The sequence below is a fragment of the Schistocerca piceifrons genome, chromosome X, assembly GCF_021461385.2.
Source record: "Schistocerca piceifrons isolate TAMUIC-IGC-003096 chromosome X, iqSchPice1.1, whole genome shotgun sequence".
In the NCBI taxonomy this organism is placed as follows: Eukaryota; Metazoa; Arthropoda; class Insecta; order Orthoptera; family Acrididae; genus Schistocerca; species Schistocerca piceifrons.
In genome coordinates this window covers 383,301,789-383,326,393 of record NC_060149.1, presented here as the reverse complement: position 1 = coordinate 383,326,393, position 24,605 = coordinate 383,301,789, and the positions used below count along the sequence as shown (strand labels likewise).

At 38.2% G+C, this 24,605-nt stretch overlaps 1 protein-coding gene across 3 annotated transcripts in view; it reads right to left on the bottom strand.

Moving 5' to 3' along the window:
- Positions 1-24,605, bottom strand: part of LOC124723237 (polycomb protein Scm) — a 175,166-nt gene that overhangs the window by 15,111 nt on the left and 135,450 nt on the right. The window contains exons 12-13 of one of the 3 annotated variants that reach the window (XM_047248432.1): positions 19,707-19,907; positions 5,913-6,064 (exon numbers count right to left, since the gene is read on the bottom strand). In XM_047248432.1, the coding sequence (XP_047104388.1) occupies positions 5,913-6,064; positions 19,707-19,907 (353 nt within the window). The remainder of the gene's footprint in view (positions 1-5,912; positions 6,065-19,706; positions 19,908-24,605) is intronic. The other 2 variants (XM_047248433.1, XM_047248434.1) reach the window with 2 other exon arrangements.

Here is a 24,605-nt window from a genome sequence, read left to right as displayed (position 1 = left end):
GGCTATCTACACATACACCAAGAATGTACTTAATGCATTAGACAATAAATTACAGGCTACTGGTATATTTTGTGACCTGTTAAAGGCATCTGACTGTGAAATCATAATATCTTTTTAAGTACTTTAGAATATTACAGTATGACAGGAAATACTGCAAAATGATTCAAATAATCCGAAAGGAAACAAAGGGTGTCATTAGGAAAAAGACATGTATTAAGCTATCGGACATCATTCAACTGGGAACTAATTATATGTGGTGGCTCACAAGTTCCATCCTTTAATTTTTCCTGTGTGTATTCATTATCTTTAGTCTGCAACTTTACCAGATGCCAAGTTTGTATTGTTTGCAGATGACACAAACATTGCAATAAATAGCAAATCAAGTATGGTCTCACACAGATCCGTTCATGGACATTAATAAATGGTTCCTAGCCAAACCTTTGACACCAAACTTTGAAAAAACACACTACATGCAATTTCAAACTTGGAAGAGGTTTCCGGACAGCACATGCTTAAAATGTGATGACACACAGATCGAAGAAGTTGTCAGTGTTGAATTATTGGGATTACAGCTGCATAATAAATTTAACTGAGAGGAGCATACCACAGAACTGCTGAGGCACTTAAACAAATCTCTATTTGCAACACACACGTTATCAGACACACGTAATATAAAAACGAAACAGCTAGCATATTATGCTTACTTTCATTCCATCATGTCATATGGGATTATTTTTCAGGGTAACTTATCAAAGGAAGCTAAAGTTTTCTGCATCCAAACCAAGTAAGAAGAATTATTTATTGTGTGAACTCAAATATATCCTGCAAAGACACAATTAGGGAACTAGGGATAGTAACTATTGCTTCACAATATATTTATTCATTGATGTATTAGCCATTGAAAACATCAGTTCATGGAATCAATACTAGAAATAAGATAATCTTCACAAAGATTTAAAGTCGAACATTTTCAATAGCTTATCAGCAGCCACAAAAAGTTTAACCATTAATAAAGTTCAGTTTAAGAGAAGCCTAAAGGATTTATTGGTGGTCACCTTTCTTGTGTTCCACTGATAAATTTCCAAGCAGAATCAGCTGATGTGTGCATGGTACCAACAATATCAAATAATGCGAGTACTAATACAATCTGACTTCTGTACAAATTCAGTGCAGTAACACAATCGTTGTAGACAAGTGCTGTAAAATTTTCTATTTGATGATGCTTGGCTACAACAGCCTAAGAATTATCATATGCACCTCAATGTATTGAACATTTACATGTTTAGTGACAAGTTACTTATTACCTTTTCAATGAAAATATGTTAAAGTTTTTTTTTTATTTTTTTTATTTTTTTTTTTTTTACATCCATGAGGGCCATATTACTTGGGATATGCAGAAGGTACATTAGCATATTTATTTCTCTTTGAAAATATTTATTCTGTTGTTGGGTTGTTTGTGGGAAGAGACCAAACTGCGAGGCCATCGGTCATATTTATTCTGTATTCTCATTTTTTTGAGATGTTCTACATCTTGATGATCTCCTCACTATGGATCTATCGGAAAGTAGAGTACATCAAATCTTATCTATTGACACATTTTGTCATTGATAAAATTCCAATATAGTCAGCACAAAAACTCCGCATGTCCATTCACAACTATAGTATAACCTGCATGTTAGAATCACATTAGTTTCCACATTTGTAACACCAACCGATTGACTGCAATGGAAAATAATTGCTTCTGGACTTTTATATGTGCTGTTACTGATGTGATGATGTTTACACTTTCTGCATAAGCTAAAGAGTATATGCTCTGCATCCATGTTCTGACGAAGAATGAAAGTGTTAACATGTAATTCCTTTGCCATACAACATATTATGCTCTGATGAGAACTTCCCATTATTTTATGATTATAGCACTTCAGGTATCTGGAAGTACTTGTATCAGCATAGCAGTATGCCATGACCAATTTTAGATTCAAGTTGCTAATGATAAAATCAATTCATTTTGACTGTGGACACAAAGCACTTGAAGTTATTCAACTGAATCTAGCATCCTGCTTTAAACTTTTCTTCATTTCTGACACGCTGGTTGTCCTTAAACTAAGTCTTGTCTAGCCCCATTCTGAGCAGATGAGTGACTTTCTTGTGAAAATAAAACAACTGTTAACTGCTTCATCTGTGAATAAGCTGCAGCAGGCTGCTCCAATGCTGCCTGCAGGGCATGGATGTCCACATCTGCCCCTCATCATGCCCATGGATAGCCACAGGTGGTATATACTACCCGTTCGGTGGCTGTATTGCATTCGTTGTGCACATGCATCAGCTGTTTAGCCATCCCTTGACCCAGGCTCGTGCAGTTTAGGATGATCACGTACGCTATGGCCAAGCTGCAGGACTGTCCATGTCAGTGGTCTGCCCATCTGTGCCCATGCCCCCTGCTGACCCCAGGCGAGTGCATGAGCTGGAACAGCCTAATCTAGGTGTATGATCCTCCTAACCTCATCCTATTCTCAACAAATGTGAAATCAGATGAAAGTGTGCTATAATTATACTTAATGTTTCCAAAATTTCAACTATAGTCCCAAGAGTCTGACAAATTTAACTACTCTGACACAAATGATACCCTCCACAGTTTTGCAATATGCAATGATCATACTAATACTGTCACTAACTATTCATGTTGATGTGGCTGTATCAATATTTGCTGAGTTTGCACTTAAAACACTGTAAAAAAATTTTCCTGTTGGTAGTCTATATTCTGCTCATTTCAAGTTCATCATGCTGAGACTGATTGCCAGATCATAGTCAGAGACAAGCTTATTTGTAAACTGACAAATTCAACATTGTAATGATGTATTGTAAATAACTAACTAATTAGTTCCTGATCATGGCCTGCTTTACCACCATCACTAGAAATGTTTATTACCATTTGTCACAACACTCGTACCACATACAAATTCACATGCACACTATAGTTAGTAATTATGTACCAGCAAGACCAACACGACTCTTTCAGTACTAAGACTGATACAGGGAGACTACATATACTCGTAAAACACACGGTGATTATAATGAATCTTTCTGTACACTAGCCTCTGTAGACAGAAAGCTAATAACTGTATGGGTATCCAACTTTATAGGAATAATGTCTAGACATCTACATCTACATTTATACTCCGCAAGCCACCCAACGGTGTGTGGCGGAGGGCACTTTACGTGCCACTGTCATTACCTCCCTTTCCTGTTCCAGTCGCATATGGTTCGTGGGAAGAACGACTGTCTGAAAGCCTCCGTGCGCGCTCTAATATCTCTAATTTTACATTCGTGATCTCCTCGGGAGGTATAAGTAGGGGGAAGCAATATATTCGATACCTCATCCAGAAACGCACCCTCTCGAAACCTGGCGAGCAAGCTACACCGCGATGCAGAGCGCCTCTCTTGCAGAGTCTGCCACTTGAGTTTATTAAACATCTCCGTAACGCTATCACGGTTACCAAATAACCCTGTGACGAAACGCGCCGCTCTTCTTTGGATCTTCTCTATCTCCTCCGTCAGACCGATCTGGTACGGATCCCACACTGATGAGCAATACTCAAGTATAGGTCGAACGAGTGTTTTGTAAGCCACCTCCTTTGTTGATGGACTACATTTTCTAAGCACTCTCCCAATGAATCTCAACCTGGTACCCGCCTTACCAACAATTAATTTTATATGATCATTCCACTTCAAATCGTTCCGCACGCATACTCCCAGATATTTTACAGAAGTAACTGCTACCAGTGTTTGTTTCGCTATCATATAGTCATACAATAAAGGATCCTTCTTTCTATGTATTCGCAATACATTACATTTGTCTATGTTAAGGGTCAGTTGCCACTCCCTGCACCAAGTGCCTATCCGCTGCAGATCTTCCTGCATTTCGCTACAATTTTCTAATGCTGCAACTTCTCTGTATACTACAACATCATCCGCAAAAAGCCGCATGGAACTTCCGACACTATCTACTAGGTCATTTATATATATTGTGAAAAGCAATGGTCCCATAACACTCCCCTGTGGCACGCCAGAGGTTACTTTAACGTCTGTAGACGTCTCTCCATTGATAACAACATGCTGTGTTCTGTTTGCTAAAAACTCTTCAATCCAGCCACACAGCTGGTCTGATATTCCGTAGGCTCTTACTTTGTTTATCAGGCGACAGTGCGGAACTGTATCGAACGCCTTCCGGAAGTCAAGAAAAATAGCATCTACCTGGGAGCCTGTATCTAATATTTTCTGGGTCTCATGAACAAATAAAGCGAGTTTGGTCTCACACGATTGCTGTTTCCGGAATCCATGTTGATTCCTACATAGTAGATTCTGGGTTTCCAAAAACGACATGATACTCGAGCAAAAAACATGTTCTAAAATTCTACAACAGATCGACGTCAGAGATATAGGTCTATAGTTCTGCGCATCTGCTCGACGACCCTTCTTGAATACTGGGACTATCTGTGCTCTTTTCCAATCATTTGGAACCCTCCGTTCCTCTAGAGACTTGCGGTACATGGCTTGCTTACTGAGGGGCTCTAAATACACCTGTAAAGACACTGCAATGGTAAAGATTTGCTTGATAAGAAGTTATGCAGAAACAGGGCTGATGATGACATAAAAAAAGTAATGAGTCATTTGGAAGTAGACAGTTCACTGCAGGATTTGTTTTGTTAGTAGTGTTAGTGCCATGACTTGCCGTTAGGTGCTGCTACTGGTGTGCTTATGTAGGGTTGAAACATAAGCATCAGTGTGCATTACGATTGCAGGGCTTTACTTGTAAAGCTGTTTTATCAAAACAGCAGCAATAATGCTGCTGCTCTTCACGAGTATTGAGAAGTTTATTACCACTATACACTTAGCTCACTCTAATCCAAAGACTGTGGTTGAAATTGCTTTCTTATCCTGCTAGCAGTTCTGCAACTCTTTCCTTTCCTCTTTTCTCCTTTCTTTCTTCTTTATTCTTGTTCTTTCCTCCGCTATATGTTGCTTATGCCTATGATAACCACCAATGGCATTTCATTAACAATGTAGTGATCCATATCTTATATGCTGCAATCCATTGATACTCCTAATTTTCTAGTTCATCTTCAACCTGAATTCAGAATGCTTTATTCAGCATAACATTTAAGAGTTTTTAATCTCCCCATTCTAAATACTCATAGTTAACTTTTAAAAATAAATTCTTCATGTTATCTACAAAACCAGAACCAACATTCCAAATGACTCATTATTTTTTATGTCATCATCAGCCCTGTTTCTGCATAACTTCTTATCAAGCAAATCTTTACCATTGCAGTGTTTTTACAGGTGTATTTAGAGCCCCTCAGTAAGCAAGTAATATTGATTTTACAAGTAATACATGCACAGAAAAGGATCAGCTGTAACTTATGACCTAGTAAGAGCATGGTAAATTCACAAAAAAAATCACTGAATTTAAGAGTTTTGTCTGTATGCAAAAGACATAACCACAGTGCTGCAACGAGACTTAGCACCAAAAGACAATTAGATGAAACGAAGTTGGAATATGAATAATTAGTTATTTATAAACAAAATACTAATTTCTAATACTCAGAAAAAGCATAGAGCTTGACCGCTACTGTACTCAAAAAATAATGCAAAAGCTATTGGCGTTTAAAAGTTTCTTTTCTTCTCCATTATTGAAGCAATTCCCTATTACATTCTTATCATTGTATTGATATTGTTTGTTTTTGTCTCAGGTGGTTGAAATCACAGTTTCAGCCCATCACAAATGTTAACCTTGCAGATTTACTACTCGTATAAAATAAACTTTAACTCATGTACACTCAGTCCTCACTTTCTACTCATCAGAAAATATAAGCTTTACGAAAATAACTGTACAATTACATTTATCTTACATGTTTTCTGAACAGTTCTGCATGTGTTCCCAAAGCTGGATCTACAAAGGCAATGTACTGTATTACATCCTCTATGGACCATTCAGACGGGTCTGTTGGTGTTTTTGGCGGTGCTTCAGAGTGAGTGGTTGAAGTTGCTGCTTCTAGTTCTGCTGTAACAAGAGTGTTTCTTTTTAAAAAGTGGGTCTTACACAATTATTCAATGAATATTTATCTAATACAGAAATTTTGAATAAACACAAGACGATCTCTCTCTCTGCACTAGAATATGAAACGAATAACTGTGCCTCTAAATATTCATACAAAAAATTAAGCAAGCATTAAAGTATGCTATCTCATTCATCATTTAAGGTAAGCTTGAAATTTTATTTTTGCATAAGTGTAGCATTGTTTAAAAAAATTACAGCCCTGCACTGGTTATGTGAAAACTCTCAATTGTGATTACTAGATCAATGGTTTTTTAACATGATTATCTACAATTCTTATTCAGAAATTTGAAAAAAAAAATCATAATTTAAAAACAGAAACAAAATTAGCCTTGAATGAATGACAGAAACAGCTGAAGAACAAAACAAGTCACACCACACAAAATGAGCTTCTGTATATCCACATCATTCACTTATTTAAGAAAGATCCTCAGTCAGCTGTAATGCATATGTATCTCACTATACTTGAGAAGTCCAGGATAGAATAACAACAATATGAAAAGGATAGATCACTTCTCATCACATAAGAGACAGTGCCGAGTTGGACACAATGAAAAGGTGTCTAAACTCATAGACCGCTCGGGCCCAACTGGCCAATGACAACAGCCGTGTGTGTGTGTGTGTGTGTGTGTGTGTGTGTGTGTGTGTGTGTGTTTTATGCTTTTGGAGGAGGACTTTTTGCCCACCTCATCACCTCGTCTACATAGTGTGAAACAATATTTTTACTGTGTGAGCATTATGTCCGAAAGTGACACTGTGACAAAAAACTACAAGGTGTACAGCTTTGCTTCCGCCGTTTTTTTCCCCAACATTTGAGGCTTTAATGAAACAAATTGGTTACACATGTATCATTCAAAGTATTTTCCATCGCTGGCCACTACTTTCTCCCATCTTTCAGGCAGTGTACGAATCCTGTGTCGAAAAAATTGTTCATCTTTTGAAGTGATCCAGGAATCGATCCGATTTGTGACTTCTTCATGAAAATTGAAGTGTTGGTCAGCCAGACCATGCGCCATTGATCTAAATAGGTGATAGTCAGAGGGAGCAATGTCTGGAGAATATGGTGGATGGGGTAGGACTTCCCATTTTAACATGTCCAAGTACGTTTTGACCACTTTTGCAACGTGGGGTCGAGCATTGTCGTGCTGCAAAATAACTTTATCATGCCTCTTGCTGTATTGCAGAAGTTTGTCTTTTAATGCTCTGCTCAAATGCATTAATTGCATTCAAGAATGAGCACCTGTGACTGTTTCACTTGGTTTTAACACCTCATAGTACACGATGCTGAGCTGGTCCCACCAAATGCAGTGCATGATCTTGGAGCCGTGAATATTCAGTTTGGTCGTCGACATGGAAGCATGGTCGGGATATCCCCATGATTTTTTGCATTTAGGGTTATCAAAATGAACACATGCTTCATCCCCAGACACAAAGTGATGCAGAAATCCCTTCCATTTTTGCCTTGGAAATAACTGTTAACAAACACACAAATGCCGTTCAATGTCTCTTGGTTTCAGCTCACATGGGACCCAAGTTCCTTCTTTCTGAATCGTGCCCCTAGCCTTGAGACATTTTGAAATGGCTTGATGTGTAATTTCCACTAATCATGCCAATTCTTCTTGAGTTTGATGCAAGTCTTCAATCAGCGATGTCTCCAATTCTGCATGTTCGAAAACATTCTCTCTTCCACCACTATGCCAGTCTACAACATTAAAATCACGGTTCTTGAAGTGTTGAAACCACTCACGACATGTTCTTTCACTAATAGCGCCCTTACCATGGGTACTTGAGACCATTCGATGAGACTCAGCTGCTGTTTTCTTCAAACTGAAACAAAACAGTAACACATCCCGCAAATGACGAGAATTAGGCTCGTAAATTGACATTTTCAATCAAGAACAACTTTATGATGCAGACACAAATCGACTAATGTTTGAATGAGGTTATGTTGACTGAGGTCCAAGCTAACTCCCTGACATCTGCGATCTGTTTCTTTCGACCACTACTTACCATTGTCGCCACCTATCAGCAAACTGCGGAGGCGAAGTTGTACCCCTTGTAAATTTGGAAGTTTGAAGGAATATAGTAAATCGAATTATTAAATTAAAATACACATGCAACAGGTAAAATTAATACATATTATCTCTTACAATGCTTCCCTGTTTCACTTTCTTCCTTTATTTCTATCTTTTGGCTTTTATTGGGCATGAAGATGTGAGATGTACAATACAATCTGAACTTTACTCACTTAACACTGATAAACTGGTAACTGTTAAAACTTGTTTTACGTATTACACATAATCAATTTTATGTTTTTTACCTTTTTCCTTACTGTACAAGTTACAAAAAAAAAAAAAAATATAAAACAGTAAAAGGATGATTTACATCAGCTACTATTAGAGAAATTTTGTATCTAATGATACAACAGTTACCAATAAGCACCTAGTTCCTTCTATGTTATTTGAATGTAAATCAAATGATAAAATTGGTATTATTGATACATAAGAACATTAGATTCTTTCCCATAAAAAATATTTTTTCCTTGCTGCTTAACCATTTTAATTTTTGTACGTATCAGCATAGTTTTTCCTGGTGTTAGTGAATATCCTTAAATATAAGTAAAACTAACTGGTGAATAGCTGGTGAGATGAATTTTATGAGAATCAGTAAATCAGAATATTCTGCATTAGCAGTATACTACAGCTCGAATGTATTTAGAAACCATCACTGTATTCTGGCAAAAGCTGCTGTACTGTCTACCTTATTTGTCAAAGCCCATCTTAATCACACCATCATCTTCAATCAACGAAGTTTTACTTACAAATGAAGTTCACAAAAATCTTTAGAGCCATAAAATATAAAAATCTTAAGGTTGCAATGGTAAAACCTTGGTGGAGTACAACGATGTTTTTTAATCAGTAAATCTGACACTTGCCTTGTGAGATCAAGTGTGAGCCAGCATTCTTTTTTTGACAGAGAGAAATCACCAACTTTCCCCCTTCTCCTTAAATTCTGCCAAACAGTTCATCACTATCAAGTGTGTTTTGTAGAACAGTAATCCAAAACACCTTTAGGGAATCATAATCATCTAAAATTTATCTAACTGATAGGCTGACCTTTCCTGCCTACATTGTGTTGCTGTGGCTTAATTTTTAAGAGTGGTGCAAAGTGTAGTGTTTTTTGAACCAGTTCAATAACAATGAAGGACTTAGTTTTGTCATACTGCAGAATCATCCACGTCCAAGTCATAAAACTATAGATAGTTGTTCTCTCTTTTTATAAGGCTGTGTGATGTATCAAACTCAATATGCATGTGTCCTGGAAGTATAATTTTGTGATCAATTACTTCCAGTGTCCAGTTCTCCAGAGCCACCATGCATATAACAACAACACCAGGGTTCTTGTTTTGTCCCCCACATACATTCAAGAGCATGCTAACAGCCTTTACATCAGATTTCAGTTTCTTTGTGGTGTACTGAAACAAACAAGATTTTATCTCATTTGTTCCCCTTACTGCCAAGTCTTCATTCCATAGAATGTAGAATGTTTGTCCGTCAACACAGTTATAGACAGTGAGATTCTAAGTGCACAGCTGACACTTGCAGAAAGCCACTGAATTCTGTGTAAGAGGTGTTCCTAGACACTGACGTACATTAAACATTTTTATCTTTCTTTATGCATCATCTTTTTACTGGTTCTTATCTTTCCTCTTCAAAGGGAAAGCAATATATTCAAGTTTTTGATACTTTTTAATTTCTTTCTTTGATGCATCTCTGTCACTGTCAGAGGAAAGTTTAACATGCAATTCAATCTTGTCACAAGTGTCCTACGTATCAAAGTTAGGTTTCTTGATAGTCAGTTTCATCTTGTGGAATTTATCACAGAAGAGTCTGAAAGATACAGGAATGGTATCTGTGGTATTGTGCACTGTTTATAACACACAGTGCCAGTCCACATTTAGAAGCTGGCAGAGACCATGTGATTGCACTGCTAACCTGCGGCCGGGTCTGAAACACACATTCCTCAACCCGTATAGCCAGCGCCATCATGGATCCAACTTACTGCATCAACCAGTCTGTCTCTAGTCTAGTCCGTCTGTCTGTCTTTAGTTCAGTTCTGTCTGTCTAGTCTAAGCATTGCCACTTCACCTCTATAGCAATTGTGGATATTGGACTCTGCCTATCTCATGACCGAGCCAGGTGGCACAGTGGTTAGCACACTGGACTTGCATTCGGGAGGACGATGGTGGACACCTGTCCCTGGCCATCCTGATTTAGGTTTTCTGTGGGTTCCCCAAATCGTTTCAGGCAAATGCTGGGATGCTTCCTTCGAAAGGGCACAGCTGGTTTCCTTCCCCATCTTTCCCTAATTCGAGCTTGTGCTCCATCTCTAATGACCTCGTCCTCCTCCTCCTCCTAGCTCATGGACTTATACTGGATATTAGTCTGGACTTGCATTTGAATTCAAGTTAAGTGAATGAAGTTTATGAAATACTGTGTATCTTATTAGTTTGCTCTCTGTCATAGAATCCACCACTCCCTGGCATGCACCAGTGGGACAACCAAATAGTATTGTTGTAAAATTCTTTAAGATTTTCTTTACACAACACTGCTGTCATCAGGTGAGACGATAAAAACTTTTTCTACAAAATCTCTTCTACAATAGTGACTTTCATATGCAGGAATTTTAACTGGAAACATTCGGACATCCTCTTATTTATTTGGGTATTATATTTCTTTCCAAATGATAGATTCTCCATTTCCGTTTGAACTGTACTTTTTTGTAAATATGTCCACAAATCATCCAGTGTCAACAAATATGTTGAAAATCATGACTCATAAGTATCATCCCACCACAGTCAGAGCCACTCCTATTATACATTGTGAGGTACTATTTACACGGCCACTATGACTTTGGCTGGGGGTATAATGTTTCAAGTCCAAAAAGAAAGCACATAATACAATATTCCCAGCTGAGTGTTTTCTCCAAAACAGTGGAAAGAACATTAAGTCACCAGTGATAGGACATTACTCACTATGCTCTGCACAGAGTCTGACTTCATGAAACCATCTCAAGTGTCACAAATATTTTTCTCTCAATGAATTGGGAATTAGGCTTACATACTGCTATATTTGTGCAGCCCTTATTTTACTCCATATGTCTGTGTAGTTACCTCATTTTTGGCACTTTTGGACTCGTACAGTTCAGAATAACCTCTTCTTGAAATCTGCATGTGCAGTTAAGCACACATACTTCACATTTTATTGTGTATTACAGTTTAATGTCACTACTTCTTACATCTAAGTTTTTCATTGTTTCAATGGCTAACAACTCACTGATAGAGGGGAAAATTTCGTGGCGACAATAATGAGGAAAATAATGCAAAATTAGCAGTTTTGAGATATATAACGCAAAATCAGCAATTTTTATGTGATATCATGAACATTATAGCTTTGTTGTATAAAAATATTATAAATCTGAGAAAATCTAGCAAAAAAAAAAAAAAAAAAAAAAAAAAAAAAAAAAAAAAAAAAAAAAAAAATTTTGGCAGAAAATAACTCTGATTTTGTCAAAAATTAACACCAAATTTTGTCAAAAATTAACAGTGAATTCGGAAAAAAGTTCCAAATTTTGAAAAAATTTGATATAAAACACTGAATTTGGCAAAAATTGTCCAAACCACCAATAATAACACAAAATTTGGTCCAAAAATTACAGAAAAATTTGGCAAAAAAATAACAACAAATTTGGCAAAAAAAATAACAACAAATTTGGCAAAAAAATAACAATAAATTTGGCAAAAAGTAACAACAAATGTTGGAAATCTCAAATTATTGTCCTGGATGGCGCAGACATCTTTAGTGCTCGCAATATGAACGGCACTAAGTGATGGATTGCATTTAAACCTTTGCAATTATGCACACGTATCCCCCCCCCCCCCCCCCCCCCCACAAAGATTTGCATTCTTCAATCCATCAAAGGACCAGTTATTTTCTAACACAGTATGAACTTCTGAGGATAACCGCATCAGTACACAACAATCGTTATTGTGCTACGCTCAGTTAAACCAGTGGTAAAATACCATTATAAAACATGCATTCGTACACACTGAAAAATAATCTGCTATGATGGTTTTCTACCCAGAACTAATTTATTTGGAAAATTGATACATATTAGGAAGCAGTTAATGGAATGTGTCATTTATCACTTCCAACTCACTGCTGCATGCATAAGCTGAGGAGAAACCTGAGATCAAAAACACAAGAGGACTGTGCTAGAATGTATTGTTTCCACTGTGTTTAGAAATAGTATATGTCTTCCAACAGAAACATCTCTTACATCTTGAACCCTATACAAGTGGATTTAGGCGTTGTAAGCAACTGTCTATCATAAAGAAGAAACTGCTGGAGGGAGTTGATTCATATGTTCTACTGTCAAGAGGTACTTAGTGATTTTTTTTCTCCACACGCAGAGCAGTTTCTATATATCACCAGCAGAGGCCATGGATATTTTGAAACTTGGCATATTAGCAAGTTGCACCATTGCAGGTATATTTGTCACTAGAGAATTGCATGTCAGAATCAGTGACCTCGGCCCGTGTTCAAGGCGTGGTCACAGAAACTAGCTTATAAGGTGCCAAGATGAAGAATGTGTTAAAACAACACAGGGCCTTCAATGTTTAATTGGCATCAATATCAGATTTCTCTGACACTTTTGACAGTAGCTTTTTTGCTTCAATAAAGACTGAACAATTCTCACTTCAAGTCAGATTATTGCCTGAGAAAAACACACACACACACACACACACACACACACACACACACACACACACACACGTGGTAATGAAGAAAATAAACAATGTGTTTCTATATCTGGATCAGAAAAAATAAAGTGACTGACATCTAACCGTTTACACGGCTGCTACCATAGCAACAGCCAATCAGAGATCCTACATGGCTGCACCTGCTGTTCTGATCATCATTGTCAAATCTCTCTGTTATTGCAGATAGCGGCTATTGTAGCCAGTTGCTGACAACGCTCGTGGCCAGTAACATAAGTAGTTGTGGTCCATTTCATTGTCTGCTTTCTTTCCCTGTGTAGTGAGTTTAGTTTCTGCTACAGAACATCTGAAGCTTGTAGTGGAAGCGTGCAGGAAAATGTGGGTGCTAAACAGAAAGTTTAGTGATTTCCTCATGTTTTCCATGGTCAGACACACGAGTCTGTGGGCTCAGTGTACGAATATTTCAAGAAGGCAAGAGACAATGGTGCAACTTTATTGCCTCTAACAAAGGTAGCTGAAAGAACTGCAGACACTTTGTAGGTACATAAAAATACTGTTGTCAAAGTTTGTAATAAGGAGAAATACTCTGCAGAAGAGGAAGAGCCTAGTTCATCCTAACTCCAAACACCCAGTAAAAAGAGGACAGAACCACGACTAAGAAACTTGGACTCCTTTCAAGATGACACTACTATGAGAGAAAAGAACATCCAACTAAAAAACTGTGCATAACTCTTCATGAGGCACAGTTAGTAAGTGGTAGCAAGACTTCTTTTTTAATTAATGTCACAGCTCTTGGTTTTCAGTACAAGAAAATTAATGTACAGAAAATTATAATGGAGAGAGGCACGAAACACATTAACTTCGGAGCTGTCAGGAATGTGTTCCAGGGTGGCATGTGGACTTTCATTGCCTTATATTTTGTGACTGGAGTTGTTCACCATTCTGCTGATATAAAATGTTGACTCCTTGCTGAAGATAATTTATTCATGAATGTCACGCCATCCTCTATCCGATGCAACACTTCCACTCACAATTCCCCAAAAGCAACCTTATCAGCATCACTAACGTTCTGTGCCATTGTGAATCTGTATGGTTTCAAGTGTAAACATCTACACAGTACTCGCCAAACAGTCTTTTGTGGAATGCCAGTTGCAAGACACATGTCACGTTGGCTCTCCCTAAACTGTTCGACATAATCGTCAACATGTGGGTGGCATGGTGATTTCTCATGTTGCAGTGGACAACCTGTCTCAATGAAGTTCTTGTGCCAAGAGTATATTGTAGGCGTGTTCTTTAACATATTCAGTGTGAAATTAAGGCTGAACAGCTGTTGCAGAACTTGTTTCGTGAAACCAAATCACACAGCGAGCACCCTCCCCACCACTGGAAGTGGCCTTTTTAACTGTGCTCTATGCTGATGCTCCTGGTGGCAGAATGGGGCACTGATGCACCATGTGGTAAATCAAACATGAGGCTGTTTGCTACAAAATGACCCATTTTGTAAGTAATCTCAATAAATTTCTATATCATTCCAAAGTTGTAAAGTCCATTTTGATTCATCCTTTACTTCGTCTAAATTTGAATTTCAAAAGAGTCGCTTCACAGAACATACTGTTTTTTAATTCATTAATCAGATTACACAAAATTTAAATTACAAAATATTGTCAATTGGTATTTTCTGTGACATTCTCCAGAGAACCTAAAATTTTATGGTGTCAAAAATCTTGTTGTAATTAGTTTTCAAATTATCTAGCTAACTGAATACAGTGTCACATCAGGGAACCCAGAGAGCGTACATGACAAAACAGCATCTTGAGATAGCTGTATAATCTTGACACAGATACCACAGGGACCAATACTGGGTACACACTTGTTCTTATTGATCTGTTGTTGTATATCAAAGAAGTGATTGTATATCAAAGAAGTACAAATAGTTCTCTCTGGTGGTAATGCAAGTGCTATCATCAAGCCTAGTGGAAGAACTTCAATACTTGAAAACAAAAAAAATTTTTCTTGAATGTTAATAACTTGGTGCTCTGTAAACTGGCTGTCACTGAACTTGGAAAGAACCAAGCCAAGCATTTCCATACTGCACAAGACCTGGTCACACTTTTAGAAATAATGCACATGGGCAAATAAAGAACTGAAACAGAATATTCTAAATTTTGAAGTTTTTATAATGATAAGAACTGAAATGGAAGTCACATGTTACGGATTTTATGCAATTACTTACACTTTAATACTACCTGGAAAAAATCTGCACAAATATCCAGTTAGATCTTGATATGTATGAAAGTGATGCAAATACTAGCAAATTGCTTTGTTCAGAAATGTAAAATTCTGCACTTCACAAAACCCAAAAACATATTATCTTATCCAGAATGGGATTCTCACTCTGCAGCGGAGTGTGCGCTGATATGAAACTTCCTGGCAGATTAAAACTGTGCCAGACCGAGACTTGAACTCGGGACCTTTGCCTTTCGTGGGCAAGTGTTCTACTAACTGAGCTACTCAAGCACAACTCACACCCCATCCTCACAGCTTTACTTCTACCAGTACCTCATCTCCTACCTTCCAAACTTTACAGAAGCTACAAACGTTCGCAGGAGAGCTGCGATGGATACATTTGTCGTACGTCCTACATTGATTTCTGTGGTTATTCACACAGTGTTGCTTGTGTGTTAGTAATGACAACTCTAGGCAAACACCATTACTCTCAGTCATTAAGTGAAGATCATTGGCCACTGCGCTGTCTGTGGTGAAAGGCAATGCCTGAAATTTGCAATTCTCAGCACACTCTTGACACTGTGGGTCTCAGAATAGAAATTTGCAATTCTCAGCACACTCTTGACACTGTGGGTCTCAGAATATAAAATTCTCTAACGATTTCCTCATTTACAATATTATTCCTACTGTATTATGTATTTTCTCTTGTCTCTCAGTAAAAAAAGTATGGTCTTGTCTGCCTAAACTTTAAAATATGACGAATAAAAAGTGGTAGGGAGCCTTGAAAGACACACTTAAGAAGGGTATGTAAAATGCGATGGTGCCAAGTGGTGCTGCATGCCTTACGCATCTTAAAAACATGGCAATGAAATGTCGCTGTTTAGAAAAATGGCTGTTGTATTGGTTTTCAACCTAAGCATTGCAGAGCATCCCTCCCAGAAAACATACTGACAGGGGGAGAAAATGCCCCACGATTCGAGAAACCAACATTATCGTTGGACTACCAACCTTTCACACAATTTTTAGGGTCAGTTAGTGAAGCTAGTAAGTACTAGGCCTGTTCAAAAAATTCTGGAACATTCGTAATTTCGCACCAATGGTCTGTTGGAGCGAAATGCGGTTGGCACCCTTTCATTGTGTGTAACTGCCAAAAGCTTCATTGTTGTACGTCTATTAGTTATTGTTCAGTGCTGTATTGAGTAGAAGATTGTGTTGCATAGTTTGCAAATTTTGAGATGGCAGAGTTAGAGGAGCAGCGCATCTGGATAAAATTTTGTGTAAAAAAAAAAAAAAAAAAAAAAACACCTTTGCAGAGACACCAAATGATACAGGAAGCCTATGGTGATGAGTGATTAAGCTGTACTCGGAGTTTCGAATGGTTCACACAGTTTAAAAAGTTAACGGTGACACTCATTTAGGATGCCCTTGAATGTCAACAGACAGCGCTCACAGCAGGAATGTCACTGAAACTGCACGTGCTAATAGAAGACTGTCCAAGAGATTGCAGAAGAATGTAACATGTCAGTTGAATCATGTCACGAAATCCTGACACAGCATCTTGGAATGCTTTGTGTTGCTGTCAAGTTCATCCCACGGTTCACAAGTGAAGACCAGAAAGACCTCTGCCTCACAATCTGTGAACGGCTTTTGGATCGCGCAAATGAGAATGAGATATTCTTCAAGAGAATCATAACTGGTGATGAGACTCGGGTCTACAGATATGATGTTGAGACCAAGATTTAATCTTCACAATGTGTCAGGGAGGTTTCTCCAAGACCAAAGAAAGCTCATCAGGTCAGGTCAAATAAAGATATGCTGACATGGTTTCTTTGACTTTGAAGGATTAGTCCATCATGACTTCATGCCACAAGGACAAACTGTTGATCAGGACATGTTGCGATGCCAGCAAGAAAATGTGAGATGGGAATGGCCTGAAATAGGGCAAGACAATTCATGGCTCTTGCATCACCATAATGCATCTGCACATCCATCTCTGTTGGTGCATAGCTACTGCACAAAAAATGAAATCATTGTGCTGACTCATACTCCGTACCCTCCAGACCTATCCCCTATGGACTTGTTTTTTATTCCCCAAGTTGAAAACCCAATTGAAAGGATTAAGATTTACAACAATATAGGAGATAAAAGAAAATTTCCAGACGGGGCTTCATGTGACCCAGCAAGAGGCATACCAAGATTGCTTCTGGAAATAGAAATGGCATTGGGAGCGATGTATCAATTGTGGTGGAGAGTATTTCGAAGGAGACCATGCACAATAAGTAAAAGGTTAACGTAGGAAAATTTTATGGACGAAGTTCTGGAATTTTTTGGACAGATGTCGTATGTAGCTGTCGATGGATGTTGGGTTTTTGTCTAGCTTCAGGATTGCGATGACACTATCTCTCCAATGTACAGGGAAAACACTTTCAAGTGAAATATGGTTGAAGACCCTTAGTAGGTGAATCATCTGATTATGAATCGAATCAGGGCCTGGGGCCAAATCATGAGATGAATCAAGAGCCTGAAGCAGTTCCCATTCAGTGAAATGTTTGTTATGTAAGTCAGGATTATGGATAGTAAAGGATACAGAAATATCTTCAACTTTTCTTTTAAGCATTCAGGAGGTAAATGGTTAAGAAGATAATGTTGATGCTGCCATTAAGTAGTTGCAAGGTGTTTCGAAAGAACCAAAGCATAGGTGGAAACACCACTGTGAAGGAGGAGATCCAGTGCAGTTGGTGGCCCAGTGGACTATGGAGCTTGGCCAGTTCCTGGGAAAAAGAGGCACATGTTCCCAAGGAGATGATGTTGTGCTCCCTGAATTCCCACCCACTGCTTTCAATTAGGTAGTGAGACTATGGATGGAACTGCTTGAGATGAGGGTGGTCTGCAAAGGATGTCCTGTGAGATGCTGCAGGGCACTTTGACAGTCCTGAATAGATATTGCAATGATTTGGTCCAACATGGTACCAGCCACTATTGACGGGACCTTTGAAAAGGAGGACTGCAGTTCAAGCAAGTTCAAGCAGTGATGATGATTATGGGGATTCATCTCTGAAAACCTCATGTTTACAGTCCGATGGACGTGGGGACAAATATGATGGCAGAGGTACACAACTGTCAATTGGGCCTTAGGTAAGTGCAACATGGCAGTTGGTCTATTGGGTAGTGACAAGGAAATGACATGATCAACAGAAAGTGATTGCTATAAGCCATGAGATTAGGGGAAGATACCTTAAGATCAATATCTGAAAAGCTGCTATGGATGGCAACAAAGTGGGTAGTGGTGAAATCATTGAAAAAACACAGATCAAGATCAGAGAGAAGTTGGCTGAGGAGTTCTCCTACACAGCGGGGTGGTGTGCAATGAAATCTCCCAATAAGATAAAAGGGGAGAGGGGAGAGTTATTCTGTTACAGTGACCATCTCAAGGTACATAAATGCCCTGACTATGGGTAAACATACATTTCAAATGGTAATCACTTGGGTCATTCACACCCTCACCACTACTGCTTCCAATGTGGTGTGCAGAGGAATCCATTCAATGATGACACTTTTGTAAACCGATATATGGACCCCTCTAGAAGCCCTCTAAGGGTTCGTATGGTTCTGGAAGATGGCATGGTAAACTTAAAGGATTGAATAATGGCCATCAGTGAACTGCATTTCTTGGAGAGCAACACAGATTGCAGAATAGGATGACATAAGTTGTTGCAGTTCTAGCAGGTGACAGTAATATCTATACCATTTCCACTGAATTATCAAGTTAATGGAATCCTGGTTACGCATGAAGGAGCCAAGATCACACACCACAGTCACTGTCTGCCACCAGTGGGGGTGGAACAACAGAAATAAATTCAAGTTCTGAGTATAATGGCATGGGGAAGCTGGTGTCTCTGGGGTCACATGAGCAACCCTCTGCCCAGATTTCTTCTTTCTCTCAATAGCTACTTTAGAGTGTCTGTGAGGGTAGAAACTGAAAAGGAGTGGGCAACCCAGGGACTCACAGTCTGTTTCCCTTTCATTCACTGGCTGGTGCCAGGTTGCTGTCCAGTAGATTTCTAGGGAGAGGTTTTCCTAAGACGAGCTCTGCCATTAGTAGATATCATAGAAGGATGTTGCTTCTCTGACTGGGTGCAATGCATCAAGGTCCTCTAAACTGTGGTGAAGAATTGTGGGCCTATCTTCCCTGTGGGCTAATTTACTAGTGAATGAGGAAATGGAGGGAGTAAGTATTCAAAGTACTGCTGATGACCTGGCCATGGTAGAGGAAAATTTGACAGCATTGTAACTCTGTGTGTGTGTGTGTGTGTGTGTGTGTGTGTGTGTCTATATATTTTTTTCCCCCCGGACTTCGAAATATGAGAGGCAACCTGAGACCTTAAAAAGTTCCTGTATTTTACATATTTTAATTTAGGTAGCACACCTTGGTGATCCAGGGGCAGTTCTGAGCTTCCAGAGAAAATGTACATAAAACTGTGCACAGAAAATCATACCATATATGCTGCAGAATAAATACTGAGTACTTTTGATGTACCACTGGGTATAATGACACTAGAAAAGGAAAATTCTAATACAAACCTGGAACAGATTTTCTAGGCTGCTTAGCTGATGGTGCTGTTGTGGATGCCACAGATGAATATGCAGTAGTTGTGCTTGCTGCCGCTGCTGTTGTTGGACTCTGTCCAGGACGAGAACTTGAATCTGAGCTTTCTGAAGACCACCTTCGTTTCACAGCTGTACTGCTATCTGAGCCACCTTCAGTGCTCACTTCACAATCTTCTGCAAATGAATAAAACTGGACTTAATAGCATCCATATTTTCCATCATATACCATGACACAAAGTGTACAGATTCAACGAAACAACAACTGTGTTATTATGTTGTGTTGTATTACACTACATTACATGAACATAATAATGCTTTAGCAAATTATTACTGAAAAACTGCAGTGAAAAGTACACAGAAAATCAACTGCAAGACAGCAGTGTTAACAAATACTATGTCAACACTGAAGGAGAATTAAAAATTCACTAAGAACGAAAGGGATATCTAAGGTTTCCTCAGTGCAATTAATCAATGGAGTACTTCCAGGTGTTCAGCTAGTTATTGTTTTCATTTTATGCACAATACTTTGACAATCAATCCAGTCTTAAGCATTATTAGGAACAATATTTTAATTAGTTTATAATGACAAATGACATGTATAGAATGATTTAAGCATAATATCGTGCACAGCAGAAACAGTAATTCTTATAATTAGCTTTACCAAATACACTTTTCAGTTCCAAATATTAAATCATGAGTATATTTAATAGCTAATACTATAATATGTTAACTTTGAAGAGAGTTAAAATGATCTTTCACCACTACATCCATATCTGCATACAAACTCCACAAGCCACCACATCATGTGTGGCAGATAGTTCCTTGTACCACTTCTAGTCATTTCCTTTCCTATGCCTACATTTGTGATAGTTCCATTTGACAATTATTACAATTTTATACAAATTATTCCATTCTATCACCTATAAATTAGTACATATTTATTTTACATGCAGTTGTCATCTTTTTTGCAAATTTCTACTAAAGTAATTTCTATTTATTGCATTAATTATCATTTAACAATAATTGGTGTATGTAAAAGAAAGGTATGACCATAAATACAGATTTACCATGTACTACAATATATAAGTTCCCGACTGTTGCATTACAGTGGCAAGCCTGATTGACTCATTGTGCTGAGTCATTTTCTTCCTCATGAATCGATTTGTAGGATCGTCATCTTCAACTGTGGGCAACGTTGTTCGAAAGATCAAAACTCTTCTTATTGTATTACATATGAGATGTTAGGACTGTCCAGTTTCCTGGCCCTCCCACATATTTCTCAGTGCTACTCTTGCAGTCAAGACATAGAATGCCTGAGCAGGAATTACTGTCTACTTGTACAAAACTTACAACCAGAACAAACAGAAGCCTACGCTTTAACACAAGTGATTTCACAAAAAATTAGTTTTGTGTAATTTGTGCTGCTGTCTTGGTCTGCTACACATTCATGTACAGTTGACAAAAGAAAACTGTTCACACATAAAATGGCTAAGTCCCACATTGCACATTCATGATGTGTAAAGCCACATCACAAATTGTGTTAAAAGTTTTGCCACATTAATTGCAATATCGGAGTACAGTGGCAACGTATCATTATATTAGCAAGATGTACTACACACAACATTGGAAATTAATAAGAGTTAATCATTATACATGGAAGTATAGGATGTCAACAATGATCACAAAATATGTAGTGATTTGACTGGAAGAACTAGATGTGGTCCAAAGGAGATGTTGACATCACTGTGAAAATAGCTTACAGTCAGGGTGGCTGGTCGAAATTCCTTGTATCAGAGTTTGGTTCTGTCATGTGGCTAATTTTTATTTTTAATTCCCCATCATTGTAGGTGCCAGCAGCCTTTCTGTGGTAACTTCTCTTGTATTGATGAGTACAACATTGTCTTTAAGACAACTACTGTAGTGCAAGCTAACAGAAACTGTGTCAAAAAATTTGAAACAAAATACAGTGAAGTTATTTTAAGGGTATTCATCTTATAGGAGTGATATAATATTATTATTCTGAGGAGAACATGATTTTAGATCAATCAGACTTCTAGTAAATTTTACCTTTTATGAAGCTCATATTTCAAATGTAGGTGATAATAACTAATAGATTACTTATTCAGTTCCCTGGCATGAACTGAACTGGTAATGACTCCCCACCCCCTCCAAATTATGCACTCAAATGTAAGTGCCAAGTGCAACAGCAATCCTTTTGCACTCTCATTTGAAAACATTAAAATTCACTATCACTCTCCATTTTGAAAACAATCAAGTCCAAATTAAGTTCCCAAAGAGAATGCTTTGTTTGTATGCATAAAACTATTCACAAAAGTAGAAGACAGAAATTGAAAGCAGAAACAGCACAAAAAAACATTAAGACGAAACTGAGTAAGAGATAATAAATGTTTAACTATAAACTCATCAATTTTGGTCTCTAAGGAAAATTACAAATACACTAGAAAAAATAAGTTTAACTATTCAGTACAATGAGCCTGAATAACATATTTAAATCTGTCAGACTTTATTAAAATTCAACAATGGAAAATTCAGGACGGGATAATGGCAATATTATGAAAAGGGTAGATTTCTGCTCACCATATAGCAACAAAAAGAATGCTAAACAAATAAGCTTACACACACACACACACACACACACACACACACACACACACACATGACCACTCAGCAGCAGCCAGAAACAGTGATTTTTGTGTTTGCGCGTGCACGCAAGTGTGTGTGTGTGTGTGTGTGTGTGTGTGTGTGTGTGTGTGTGAGAGAGAGAGAGAGAGAGAGAGAGAGAGAGAGAGAGAGAGAGAGAGAGAGAGAGAGTGAGAGTGAGAGTGCGAGTGCGTGTGTGCGTGTGTGCGAGTGCGTGTGCGTGTGCGTGTGCGTGTGCGTGTGCGTGTGCGTGTGCGTGTGCGTGTGCGTGTGCGTGTGCGTGTGCGTGTGCGTGTGCGCGCTGGTAAAGGTTCTCCAAGACCAAAACAAGATAACCAGGCCATGTCAAATGTCAAAACCATGCTGATACTTTTCTTTGACTTTGAAAGATTAGTTCATCATCAATTCATGCAAAATGGACAAACTGTTAATCAATGGTACTATTGGGGCACGTTTTTAAAGACCTTTGATGCGCAGCAACATGTATGATACATATTTTCGTATTACGAAGGTATAAATTTGAATTCCACCAAACAACGTATGTCACTTTCCGAAGTATTGAAATCGAGATTATGATTCGCTTTTGGAGACCAGTCATAGCTCATGTGACGTGATCTCGCCAGCTGATGACAGTATAGGACACGTGATACAGTCAGCCAATAGCAAGATCACTCTTAAGCAGTGCGAACATACAAATAAGAAAAGTTAATGGTTTAAATTCATATATATATATATAGCATTCACATACAATATTGGTATCGAAGATTAATAAGCTGGAAGAGAAGTTAAGGTTGATAGCTCCAGGCCACAAAAATCCGTTTTGTTATCATTTAACGTGAGAGCAACAAACGAAGAGGAAACAACAAAATCACTGAACATAAACACAGGTCATGTGGAGATGACCCACTTCCCCACCACAACTCAGGCTGCTCTGTGCATCACCCTCAGATTTACTATTATTCCCCAACCGGGGCAATATTAAGTAGTGGCGTCCAGCCACACTTCTGTAACCAGAAGCGGGAGAAGGTACTACTCATACGAGACTCAACTGCGCATGTGCAAGAGCCCGCCCGCAACTGCTCAAATGAATCTAATTTAAACAGTTGTCACATCACGCTCATCAGAGGAAATTTGTTGTTATGAAGCATTGCAGCCTTTCTAAAGCGTTTGACACACTTTGCTGTTGGTAGACGCTTGTATGAGCACTGTTTTGTTGTTGTATATGGCGCATTTCCTTTGCAACTTAAGATTTTTTTTTTCTCCCTCTCGTTCATATTTTGTTGCTGCAGTATTAATCTGCAGTAGCGGGATACAGTAATATCCTTTGTTAGAGTATTGGTTCTTACCAGTCAAAATCACAAAAATTTAACTGAAAACTAAAACAATGAAAAATTCCAGGAATTCTAAACAATTCCCGGGTTTTTCTCAGTTTTCTCCCGGATGAAAAAATTCCCGGGTTTTTCCCGGATCGTATACACCCTGTTAATATTTCATTAGTGAAAGTATATATAGCATTTTTCGTTGAAAACCCCTTCTGGAAAACAGACTGACATTTTGTTAAAACTTTATTTTTACAAAGGTGTGAAGCTACTTTACAATACATTAGTTTTTCGAGAATTTTGGATAAGACAGTCAGAAGAGAGATTGGGCGGTAGTTGTTGACATCAGACATATCCCCTTTTTTATGCAGTGGTTTAACAATGGCTTACTTCAGTCTATCTGGGAAAATACCCTGCTTCAGAGATCTATTACATATGTGGCTAAGAATCCCATTTATTTCTTGGGAACAAGCTTTTATTATCCTGCTGGAAATGCCTTCAATTCCATGTGAGCTTTTATTCTTGAGAGAGTATAAATCTTCCTAATTTCAGAAGGAGAGGTGGGTGGAATTTCAATTGTATCAAATGGTGTGGGTAAGGCCTCTTCCATTAACTGCCTTGCTTCTTCTAATGAACATTTAGATCCTATTTTCTCTACAACATTTAAAAAATGATTATTCAAAATGTTTTCGACTTCTGGCTTCTTGTTTATCAAGTTTCCATTTGGTCTGATGGTGATGTCGTCATCCTGTACTCTTGGTTGCCCTATCTCTCTTGTAATAATATTCCAAGAGGCATACCAAGACTTCTTCCGGAAGTGGAAACAGGTTTGGGAAGTGTGTATCACTTGTGGAGGAGAGTATTTCAAAGAAGACCATTTTTGAACAGTCCT